This window comes from Hypanus sabinus, chromosome 2, assembly GCF_030144855.1.
Source record: "Hypanus sabinus isolate sHypSab1 chromosome 2, sHypSab1.hap1, whole genome shotgun sequence".
Classification (NCBI taxonomy): Eukaryota; Metazoa; Chordata; class Chondrichthyes; order Myliobatiformes; family Dasyatidae; genus Hypanus; species Hypanus sabinus.
Window position 1 is genome coordinate 170,013,633 of NC_082707.1, and position 13,081 is coordinate 170,026,713.

Here is a 13,081-nt window from a genome sequence, read left to right on the forward strand (position 1 = left end):
ATATAAATACCAAAGCTAAACCTGATCTGAACCTCCTAGGATACAGAGGTTTCCTATTGCAGGCACCAATTGCATATTGTAAGGCCGCCTGTTCCCAGTCAGGTTTTGTTTGGCATTTTCTCCATGGCAACCACAATGGAGCACAGCGTCGTGTTCCTGTCGTCTTCCGCAGTAACAAATTAATCCCTGAGGCGTAATATATATTGAAGGCCTAAAGTACGATTCTGTGAGCCTTAAATAGCTTAATGGAATGTTTCAGATGACCTGATAATTACTGAGAAGTTGGAGAAAGTGGTTTCGTTGAAGGTTTGTGGTCCACCCTGTCCTTGACGTCATCGGCGTGCGCCGTGACCGGCGGAGGACGCCGGGCTCGCGTTGAAGCATGGCGGCCTCGTCCAAACTGGAGGAGCTGGAGTTAACCCGCGAGGAGGTGGACCGCTTCTCTAAAGCGCTGAAAGATGAAAAGTTCAGAAAACTGCTCTCGGATTATGCGGAGGAAATCTCTAAACCAGAAAATAAGAAGAAATACGAGGAGGAAATAACCCAGCTGGAGAGGGAAAGAGGAGTGGATGTGAAGTTTGTGCACCCCAACCCGGGCCATGTCCTGAAGACCAGCGTTAACGGTGACAAAAAATGTTTCATTAACGTCTGCAGCAACGATCTGATAAATAAACCCGCTTGCGAACCGGCAAAGGGCAATGACGGGGCACTGGGGCAGCAGTGGTCTCTGCCCTACAGCCTCACGCCTGGGAGGGAAGATCTGGGTGCAGAGGGTAAAAAATATCTGATTTATGATGTGGTGTTTCACCCAGACACTCTGTATATGGCAGACAGGAATAAGAAGTTTAGAAAAATGGTGGATGAGATTTCACTGGACGCGATAGAGAAGCAATTAAATGCAAAGCTGGATTTGAGAAATGTTAAAACTTTGAAACTAAAATATAAGGGGTTGCCCCACTCTGCTGTTATCCGCAAACCATTTCCTGGTGGCCCTAAGGAAATTCCAGAAGACAGTCCTTTCCGGTTCCCTTATCCCTACGAGCTTCCAAAATCAGAAAAGGCCACTCGAAGCGATATCAAGAATAAAAGTACGACTGAGAGATCAAACGCCTTTGGGAAGGATCAGAATAAGGAAATGCAGGACAACAAATTTACTCAACCTAAATACTCCATTGTTTACCGATCACCTTTTGACTTGCAAGATTATCGATATGCCCGCGATGCTGTCCCGAGTACCAGACCTAAAGAGCTTGTGGTGACTATTGACCTTCCTCTGCTTAATTCTGTCGAGAATGCTAGTTTGGATGTGACCGAAAAATTGTTATGCTTGGAGACGCAGAAACCAGCTTACAAACTTGATTTGACCCTCCCATACCCGGTAGATGAAAATCAGGGGTCAGCTAAATTTAACAAATCCAAGAGACAGCTTGTAGTTACTTTACCTGTTGTTCCTGCAAAGCAAGTCCTAGAACTGGGAAAATCCCACGATAGTGACTTTGAGCCAGCAGGGAAGGACAGTGAATCCGTGGAGAATGAGCAGTCAGTACTGATACCAGAAATGAATAAATGTGAAGGAGCTTCCCAAGAGAAAAATGGAGAAAGTGATACAGCTTGTATAAATTACAAAGATGGGTGTAAGGATTTTAATCGGGAGCAATCTCAAACTAATGAACACCTTGGATTCAGCCACATTACAGCATCCATCACATCAAATGTGAAAGTAACTACTTCTAGTACAAGTAACCATTTTCTGAAGACAAATGATGTGATTGTTCCTCCCCAAAATGTCTCAGAAGTGGATTCAGGACAGAAGAACCTCCCTGAGGAAGTTGCAGTAACTTATAATGATAAAAGTTATGTGGAAAAGCATTGCAAAAGTACAATAGATGGGCAAATGACTGAGCACCCACAAGTAAATTCATCTGAAAATACCAAATCCTGCTCAGAAGACTCTTTAAAGGGAAATGAAGCTGTGTGTCCAGATTTCCATTACCATCAAAATGAAAACTCGGTTACATTTATACTGCAAGTGAAAAACATCAATGAAAATAGTTTGAAATCTGTTCTTCATACCCACAATTATAACATAACTTTTGGAACAACACACTCCGATACCTTATATTCGTTGATTATTCAATTTCCATCTGAACATCAGTTGGACACCAGAGAGAGCAGACTGTACCTATCAAAAGACAATGCCACAGTGGTATTAATGAAGTCATCGGAAAGCCGAGGTTTGTGGCAAAGCTTTTGTGCTGGAAGTACACACAACTCATTGCAGGTAACCTTGCCAACCCAAAATGTCATCTGTCATGAAAACATGGCTTTACATTCGTTTGCTTTCCCTCTTTAATCTTTAAAGTGATCTGACTTTTTTCTTAGAATATTTACTGAAAACATTATAATTCAGCTTGAGTTGGGTATTTTTGGGGACAAGCTAGTAGTTGGGTTATTAAAAGATGAATTTTGCTTTCAAGTACCTAAACATAAAATATTTAAAGAATGACTTGGTAGAAATAATGCACAGTGGAATAGTATATTTACTTTTAAAGAAATGTGTTTTGGACGTGTTATTTGATAACTTTATTCTTGCAGTTATTATGACATATCTAATTGATAATTAGTATTTACGAAAATAGATCCCCCGGATATTAAAGTTACCTTTTAGAGTCTAGACCGAATAGCTAGGATTCAGCATTGCTTTCATAGTATTGTAGAAGAATCCAAAGACGGAGAAGTCAACATTGGAATGAGAAAATAGTGTTGCTTATATAACTTATGACGATTTCACTTGGGAGCAATCACAAAACAGTGAACAACTTGAACTGAGCTACAATGCAACATTTGTTGTGTCAGATGTTAAAATAACTGGATCAATTTCAAATAATCATTGCATTGAGGGAGACATTGGATTGCGTCAAGCGAAAGAGAGTTTAAAAAAAGTGAGTGGGGCTGGTTGGCACATTTTGCACACCACAGTTCCCGGGGAGACAGATTGCGTAGTGGGAGAGAGAATTTAAAAAAAAGCAAGCGGGCAGTTGATATGTTTTGAACACCGCAGCTCCCAAGGAGACATTGGACTGCACATAATTAGGCACTTGACAAAATCCAATAAAAGGTTAATTTTAAGTGGAGTGGACCAGTGTTAGAGTGGAGAGTTGAGGTTTTGGCTCAGCGAGGAGAGGCGTAAACCATAAGATTTTCTGATTAATAATTCTTTCTTATTGCACATTTAGAGTGGTGGGGATGCGAGGGAGGATAGTGGAATGCTCTTGCAGGATGTGGGAAGGCAGGGAGATAACCAGTGTTCCTGATGACTACACCTGTGTGAAGTGCAACCAGCTGCAGCTCCTAACACTCCACATTGGAGCTGGCACTGGATGAACCCCTGATCATTTGGGAGGCTGACGGATTGATAGGACATACAAATAAAATGAAGTGAAGCATTTTATGTTTCAGAAAAAACTTACACATTTCATTGAACACCAAACACTGAACACAAAGCGTGCTTAAAACTCTTAAGTAACTATGTCATCACGACAGACCCACCTCTTAAAGTGAACCCCAACTCAATGTCAGTTTTTGTAAATTATGTGTTTATATTATCCTACGGATGCACTCAGGGTGCAGGTCACAGGTAACTGGGTGACCATCAGGATGGGGAAAGGGGTAAGCATCTAGCACAGAGTATCCCTGTGGCTGTTTCCCTCAACTGCAGGTATACTGCTTTGGGGATGACCTAACAGAGGAAGGCCACAGCAGTCAGATCACTGGCAGTGATTCTGGCTCTGTAGCTCAGAAAGGAAGTAGTGATAGGGGATTTGTTGATTAGGAGGACAGAGAGGAGGTTCCCAGATGGTATAAAAACACAAAATGCTGGCAGAACTCAGTAGCATCTATGGGAGGAGGTAGTGACGACGTTTCGGGCCGAAACTCTTCATCAGGAGCGAAGTAACATGGGATGGTCGAGGGGGGGATAAGAAGTGGGGGGAGGGATGAAGTAGAGAGCTGGGAAGTGATAGGCTGGAGGGAAATGGGCTGGGGGAAGGTGGAGAATTATGGGAAATAAAAAAGAAAGAAAGGTAGGGCTGGGGGGGGAGATTATAGTGAGGGGGGAAAAGAGAGAGAAAGAGAACCAGACTAAAATTATAGATAGGGATGGGGTAAGGGGGGGGGGGCAGGGGTATCAACGGAGGTCTGTGAGTTCAATGTTCATGCCGGCAGGGAGGAGGCTACCTAGTCGGGAGCTCAAGAATGAAATTATGAGAGCTAGAAAGGGGCATGAAAAGGCCTTGGTGAGCAGGATTGAGAAAAACCCCAAGGCATTCTACAAGAATGTGAAGAGCAAGAGGATGAGCCGTGTGAGAATAGGACCAATCAGGTGCGATTTGGAGGAGGTAGCGGAGGTACTTAATGAATACTTTGCTTCAGTATTCACCAGTGAAAAGGACTGTGGGGATGACTTATAGCAGACTGAAATGCTTGAGTGTATAGACATTAAGAAAGAGGATGTGCTAGAGCTTTTTAAATTAGATAAGTTACTGGCTGCGGCTGAGATGCACCCCAAGCTACTGTGGGAAGTGAGGGAAGAATTTGCTGAGCCTCCGTTGATGATCTTTGCATCTTCAATAGGGACCGGAAAAGTACCAGAGGATTGGAAGGTGTTCAAGAAAGGGAGTAGAGATAACCCAGAAACTTATAGACCAGGGAGTGGTGGGCAAGTTGTTGGAGAAGATCCTGAGAGACAGGATTTATGAGCATTTGGGGAGACATAATCTGATTAGTCAGCATGGCTTTGTCAAGGACAGTTCATGCCTTACAAACCTGATTGAGTTCCTTGAGGATGTAATAAAACACGTTGATGAAGGTAGAGCAGTAGATACAGTGCATATGGATTTCATCAAGGCATTTGATAAGGTTCCCTATGCAAGGCTCATTCAGAAAGTAAGGAGGCCTCGCTTTGTTGACCCAGAATTGGCTTGCCCAGAGAAGGCAAAGGGTGGTTTTAGATGGTTCGTATTCTGCATGGAGGTTGGTGACCAGTGGTGTTCCTCAGGGATCTGTTCTAAGACCCCCTCCTCTTTGTGATTTTTATAAACGACTGAATGAAGAAGCCGAAGGTTGGGATATAAGTTTGCTGATGACACAAAAGTTGGAGGTGTTGTGGATTGTCTGGAGGGTTGTCAGAGGTTACAGCGGGACATCGATAGGATGCAGATCTGGGCTGAGAAGTGGCAGATGGAATTCAACCCAGATTAAGTGTGAAGTGGTTCATTTTGATAGGTCAAATTTGAAGACAGGATATAATATTAATGGTAAGACTCTTGGCGGTGTGGAGGATCAACGAGATCTTGGAGTCCGAGTCCATAGGAGGCTCAAAGTTGCTGCGCAGGTTGACAATGTTGTTAACAAAGCGTATGGTGTGATGACCTTCATTAACCGTGGGATTGAGTTCAAGATCTGTGAGGTAATGTTAAATCTATATAAGACCTTAGTTAGACCCCACGGAGTACTGTGTTCAGTTCTGGTCACCTCACAACAGAAAGGAAGTAGATACTATAGAGAGAGTGCAGAGGAGATTTACAAGGATGTTGCCTGGATTGGGGAGCATGCCTTATGAGAATAGGTTGAGTGAACTCGGCCTTTTCTCCTTGGAGCGACAGAGGATAAGTGGTGACCTGGTAGAGGTCTATATGAGAGGTATTGATCGTGTGGATAGCTAGAGGCTTTTCCCAGGGTTAAAATAGCTAACATGAGAGGGCATAGTTTTAAGGTGCTTGGAAGTAGCTACAAGGAAGATGTCAAAGGTAAATTTTCCCACACGGTTGTGAGTGTGTGGAATGCACTACCAGCAACGGTTGTGGAGGTGGATTCAATAGACTCTTAAGAGACTCTTAGGTGTGTACATGGAGCTTAGAAAGATAGAGGGCTCTACAGTAGGGAAATTCTAAGCAGTTTCTGGAGTAGGTTACATAGTTGGCACAACATTGTGGGCCGAAAGACCTGTATGGTGCTGTAGATTTCTCTGTTCTAGTATCTTTCCTGTAATACAATGGGCTCTTGTTCATGAAGCAGCTTCATGTGCGGCATCTTGTCAAAGGCCTTCTGAAAATCCAAGTAAGCTACATCCACTGACCCTCCTTTGTCTATCCTGCCTGTTATTCCAACAGATTTGTCAGGTAAGATTTCTCCTTCAGGAAACCATGCTGACTTTGATCGATTTTTATCCTGTACCTCCAAGTACCCTGAAACTTCATCCTTAATAATAGGCTCTAACATCTTCCTAACCACTTAACTCAGCCAACTTGCCTATCCCTATTGGCTAGCTTACCTTCATATTTCATCTTTTCTGTCCTTATGGCTTTTTTTAGTTGTGTTCTGTTGGTTGTTAAAAGCTTCCTAATCCTCTAGTTTCCCACTAATTTTTGTTATATTCTTTCTCTTTTCCTTTTATGCTGTCAGTTACTTCCCTTGTCAGTCATGGTTTTCACAAACTCACTTTAAAATACTTCTTTGGGAAGTAGCTATTCTGCACCTTCTCAATTGCCCCAGAATCTCTAGCCATTGCTGTTCTGCCATCATCCCTACTAGTGTCCCTTTTCAGTCAACTTTGACAAGTTCCTGTCATGCTTCTATAATTTCCTTTACTCTGCTGTAATACTGATGCATCTGACTTTACCTTTGCCTTCTCAAACTGCAGGGTGAATTCTGTCCTATTATGATCACTCCCTCCTTAGGGGTTCCTTTATATTGAGCAAACAGTTTCAGAGTATTGAGTTTGCCTTTATGTGTATGGAGTACAATTATATATCTAATGGTTGTATTAATCAACTATAGCCATAAGGGACCAAAAACATTTTCATTTAGTCATTGGTTACACAGGACCCACTGTGGACTTTATAATGGTGCTATGAATCCATTAGTCTCTAGGAAGCTAATTGTGTTGGCCTTGAGTCATTGAGGACAAACGAGAAAGGTTGCAAATGCTGGAAATCAAAGTAATGCACACAAGATGCTGGAGAAACTCAGCAGGCTGGGCAGAATCTCTGGAAAAGAGTAAACAGTCAACATTTCAGGCTGAGATCCTTTGTCAGGGCAGATGAAGGATCTCGGCCCGAAACATCGACAAATTACTCTTTTCCATTGATGCTGCTTGGCCTGCTGAGTTCATTCGTTAAGTCATTAACGTTTGTTTCAGGAGAATTATTTTGTAACATTAAATGTACATTCAAGTATCTGCCTTTGTCAGATGTTCTCTGTTAATCATGTGAACATGAATTGTTCTTTTTGTTCAGCACAAGTTGTTTGTAACTTCAGAAAATGCTGATCAATTCCTGAGTACATCCTTAAAGGAAGCAGACCCCGCTGATCCAACTGAGAAATGTTCGGCAGAGTTGAGGGTGTCAGAAGTCTATGAAACTGGTCTGGTTATTTACTCAAAGGTAAGCTATGTAGAACTACAGAAAGAAAACCAGCATTTATTAAACTATACTCTCAAGCACAAGAAAGTATTTATACTCTTGCTATCCATCCATTGTGAGAAACTTTACAGAAAACCTTTGGAAATTATTTCACAGAGCAGAAATAGATTGTTCCTTTTAAAGTTCAGTGGAGGTTGTTCTACCTCCACTCTCTATTCTTAAATAACTTTTTCCACACTGTTTCAATTTTGTTCAAAGTTGATTCCTGGTTGTCTTTATATCTCATTTAGGTGCCCATTATTTTTGTGTGTAACTGCACTGTCATTTTTAGGTAGCTTTATTGCTGAGCTTGTTACAGCTGAACCTGGATGTAAACTCATCAACATCCAGGCAGATATTGTTTTAAAGAAGATTATGATTACGAGCCAGTTTTTTTGAACCAAGGATGTTTGCAGGTGTATTCTATCACTTGGCTGATCGCATTTAGCACAGTGTAACCTAACTCCCAGCTCTTACGATTTTGCATTAATAATTTTTTTTCTTACTAATTCCATTTCTGGACACCAAAGCTTTCTCAAAATATTTGGCATTTAACCCACATTAACCTCATGCCTTGTCATCCATGGTAATTTGACTTTCTGTAGAAAAAAAATAATTGTTACTGAAAGTATAAAAACAGGTCATGTGAAATTGTTTAACAATTGAGTATTTTCTATTTTTGTAAAATAGCAAAAGGTCTAATTAAGAACATAATGATCCAGAATTTATGGTCAACAGTGAAGTGATTGCACTGCCACAGGAGCCCACAAAGATTTGTAATCCATGTGATGTGGATTCATTCTTCTTTATGTCAATTACTGTCAGGAATAAGTTCATGGACTCCATGGCCCCAGCAACAATGATGTGTTCAGGAAGACCAAGAAGACAATCACATCGATAAGTTCTTATTGTTAGCAAACTAGAAAGTAAAAAGCAATTATTTTTATTTCAGGTTTTCTGCTATTTCGCTGGAAACTGAAAGAAAAGAGTATTCATGTCAGATGAAGCAGGAAAGGAAATATTAACTTAAAATATCATGCATTTTTTGAAACATATTCTTAAGGGGCTTTGCTGGGTAGATACAGAGCTATTCTCTCCTTGGCAATGATGTCTCAGCCCTAAGAAGAGAGCTTGGCCACTTAAACAGAAATGAGAAACAATTTCTTCAACTAAAGGATGGTGAATCTATGGAATTCATTGGCTAAGAGGGTGTTGGAGGCCCAGTCCCTGAGTGTATTTACGGCCGGGAATAATATCTTTTGAGATATTAAGGTAATCAAGGGTATATGGGGTAAGTGTATTCGCATTATGGTCTGGTATGGCAACTTGAATGCGCAGGAATGTAAGAGGCTGTAGGGAATCATGTATTCTGCCCAGTATCTCATGGCTACATCCCTCCCCACCAGTGGTAATAACTATAGGAGGTGCTGCCTCAAGAAGGCAACATTTTCATCTAAGATTCCCACTACCTGAGCCATGCCATTTTTTTACAGTTGCCATTAAGCAGTAGATTCAGTAACTTAACCCCCACAACACTAGATTAAAGAACAAATACTTCCCTTCAACCATTCAGTTCTTGAACCATCTGGCAAATTCCTAGTTACGACAATTTAGCAACACCATGAACACTTTGACCATTTTGAACTAAAATGGACATTTGTTGGAATTGTGTTTTCTTGTAAAAATTGTGTACGATTTATTTAATCTTTTAATTTATGTTTTACTTTTGAATGCTACTTATAATATGCTTTGTGCAAGGTCTAGAAGGCTATTGATTTATTGTTGGGGGGAAATGATGGTATTGAATGCTGAGTTGTAGTCAATAAAGAGCATCTTGACGTTTACATCTTTGCTGTCCAGATGTTCCAGTACTGCTGGTGTCATCTTGTTCTCAGAAACCTTTGGCCTGTGTTGGAAGACCTTTTAGAAATAAGTGCCATTTCCCTGCTTTTAATCCACTATGTACAGATGTTACCTTTTCTAGTTCATGATCAGTTCCATTTTCAAAGATCCAGCTGAATCTTCTTCTAGCTCCTTTTCTAATAGCGCAGTCTAGATTTGTATTAAGTTTGTATTCTTGGCAATACAATTGTCATCTTATAATCATTGGTTAGTTTTAAACAGCATTATTTCTAAAACTGTCCTCAAAGCCAAAGGATACAAGTTGTAAAAAGCAATATGACACCAGCTACTAAGGAACAAATCACATGAAGTCATAGAAAAATACAGCACAGAAACCGGCTTTTTGGCCCACCTAGTCCATGCTGAACCATTTAAACTGTGTAGTCCTGTTGATCTGCATCTGAACCATCGCCATCCATACCCCTACTGTCCCTGTACTGATCCAGACTTCTCTTAAGCAGCTCATTCCACACTCTCATAACTCTGAGTTAAGAAATTTCACCTCATGTTCCCCTTAAACTTTTCATCTTTCACTCTTAACCTATGATCTCTAATTGTAGTCCCACCCAACCTCAGTGGAAAAAGCCTGCTTATATTTACCCTTTCTGTACCCCTCATAATTTTGTATTACTTCTATCAAATATCTCCTCAATCTTCTACGTTCCGAGGAAATAAAGCCCTAACCTATTGAATCATTCTCAGGCCTCCAGCAGCCTTGTAAATTTTATCTGCACTCTCTTTCAACTTTATTTACATCATGTAGGTAGGTGACCAAAACTACACACAATACTCCAAATAAAGCCTCGACAATGTCTTATACAACTTTGATATAATGTAACATCTCATCTCCTGTTATTACTACTTTGAGTTATGAAGGCCAATGTGCCAAAAGCTTTCTTTACAATCCTTTCAACCTGTGATGCCACTTTACTGAATTATGGTGCTGTATTCCCAGATGCCTTTGTTCTGCAGCACTCATCAGTGCCTTACTGTTCACTGTGTAAGACCTACCTTACTTGGTCCTATGGAAATGCAACACCTCATACTTGTCTGCATTAAATTCCATCTGTCATTTTCAGCCCATTTTATCAGCTGGCCTAGATCTCACTGCAAGCTTAGATAGTCTTCCTTGCAGTCCACTGCACCCCTGATCTTGGTGCCATTCACAATTTGCTGTTCAATTTAGCCACATTATCATCCAGATGACAAACAGCAATGCACCCAGCACCGATCCCTGCTGCACTCCACTAGACACAGGCTTGTGGTTAGAGAAGCAACCATCTATGACCACTCTTTGGCTTCTCCCACAAAGCTAATGTCTAATCCAATTTACTGCCTCATCTTGAATGTACACTCAAATGTAATACATCTGTCCTTTGATCAGCAATAAAACAGTAAAACAGCTCCTTGTAAATTTGAAATGGATCAGTGGCGATATTTGAAACAAGTTTAACTACTATTTTAAAATACAAATTTAGATAAATATTGTGGTTTTGTAGTTTCAGCAGCAAGAGAAGGATGAAATCACCTCTCGTGCATGTGATCTGAATCACAATACAGCTGGCACTGCTCCATCAAACCTTCAGCAACACAGAGAGGAAATTGGCTTGACTGAATCTACTGCAAGTGACAAAAAGACAGAGAAGGATACATCATTGTCAGATGATGGTGTTGAATTTGTGTCTAATCAACAAGATGAACTGGTTATCCTGTCAGAGAATTGTGATGATTCTGTACATTTACACAATTCATCAGAAGGAACAAGGGTAATTTCGAAGCTTGGAGTGGACCAGGTATCTGAAAGTGGCTGCATTCCCACTGATGGGAATGAGCTTATTAAGGAAATTGAAATTGAAAGTCAATCATCCTTAGACCTTGATGTACTGCAAGCAGAGGATCCAATATCTCTGAATAATGAGTCCTCAGCCACTTCTGTGTGTGCAAAAAGGGAGGCTGTTGATAATGAGTTTCTTGATGAAGATGACCTTCCGGCTGATCAAATGAATGACAATCATTCAGAGTTTGTTAAAGAAACAGCTTCATTCCAAGTTCTGGAGGAAATTGATCATGCTGATAAAAGTGTTAAGGTTATTTGTGACCATACAACACATTCTGCATTCATCTTTCAGAATACTGAACTTTATCAGTTAGATTAAAGAAATACTTTTATTTATAAATGTACAGTGTTATTGTACAATAAAATGTAAGTTTGTTTAGAATTGTAATGTGTGTTATTTTAAAATTCAGAAGAATGCATTAGAGATTTATTTCTTGAATCACATAAAATTTATGATGCAAAAGGAGACCACTTGGCCCATCTTGTCTGTGTCAGACAAGAAATAACTACCCAGCTTAATCCCATCTTCCAGCGCCTTATCCATGGCTCTGTAGGTCATAACTTGTAATGCTCCATCCAAGTACTTTTTAATATAGTGGAAATCCTTCTAGCAGACCCCCACCATGTCTAAGCAAAAAACAAATGGTGAAAGATCTTTTTCCAAATGCCCACTGGTTTGTAGAGTTAGGTGCATGAAAATGAGTCCTTTGGGCCACTGAGTCTAAACCTTATCACCAATTTACACGAGTCCCACATTCCTAACAATGACCCCAGATTCTATCATCTACACAGGCAGAACCAAGGTTTATAACAAGCAACTAACCTATCAACACACATATCTTTCCATGTAGAAGGAAACCAGAGTGAAACCCAAGTGATCACAGGGAAAATGTGCAAACTCTACACACAGAACCAGAGATCAGGATTGAACCGGCTTTACTAGGTGTAGGACAATGCCTTTACTGAGGAGAATAGTTCTTTCCTTTTAACTCATAATGGAATATTTCCTCAGCCTTTGTCCAGGTACTTCTGCAGATCCCCTACTTCCTCAACACTACCTGCCTCTCCACCTATTTTTGTATTATCTGCATTCTTGGCCATAAAGCCATCAATTCCATCATCCAAATCATTGACATATAAGTGAAAAGCAGTCCCAGACCTGTGGAACACCACTTGTCACCAGCAGCTGAACAGAATAAGCCCCTTTATTCCAACTCTTTGCCTCCTACCAATCAGCCAATCTTCTATCCGTGTTAGTATCTTTCCTGTAATACCCTAGACTTACTTTGTTAAGCAGCCTCATGTGGCACCTTGTCAAAGGGCTTTTGAAACCCCAAGTAAACTGTCTCTCTTTTGTCTTTCCTGCCTGTCATATCTTCAAAGAATTCCAACAGATTTGTCCAGGCAAGATTTACCCTTATTATTTATAATTTATTTTTTTTATTTGCTGTATTGAGATGCAGTGCGGGATAGAGCTGTAAGAGCCATGCCACCCAGCAATCCCCTGATTTAATCCTTGCCTAATCACAAGATTATAATGACCAACTAACCTACCTACCGGTACACCTTTGGACTGTGGGAAGAACCTGGAGCATGCAGAGGAAATCCATGCGGTCAAAGGGACAATGCAGAATCTCCTTACAGGCATCAGCAGGAATTGAACCCGAGTCACCTGCACTATAAAGCATTGTGCTAACCACTACGCTACTGTGCCACCCTCAGCATGGTTTCCCATTACGAAAACCATGCTGACTTTGGCCGATTTTATCACGTGCCTCCAAGTTGCCTGCAACCCCAACCTTAATAATGTTGTCCAACATCTTCCCGACCACTGAAGTCAAGTTAACTGGCCTAAAATTTCCTTTCTTCTGCAGTCCTCCCT

At 40.8% G+C, this 13,081-nt stretch overlaps 1 protein-coding gene across 1 annotated transcript; it reads left to right on the top strand.

Moving 5' to 3' along the window:
• Positions 1 to 328: 328 nt before the first annotated feature.
• Positions 329 to 11,575, top strand: dnaaf2 (dynein axonemal assembly factor 2). The gene is made up of 3 exons (XM_059959419.1): positions 329 to 2,281; positions 7,296 to 7,442; positions 10,862 to 11,575. Exons 1-3 carry the CDS (start codon positions 383 to 385, stop codon positions 11,516 to 11,518), a joined length of 2,703 nt encoding a protein of 900 aa, XP_059815402.1. The 5' UTR covers positions 329 to 382; the 3' UTR covers positions 11,519 to 11,575.
• The last annotated feature ends 1,506 nt before the right edge of the window (positions 11,576 to 13,081 follow it).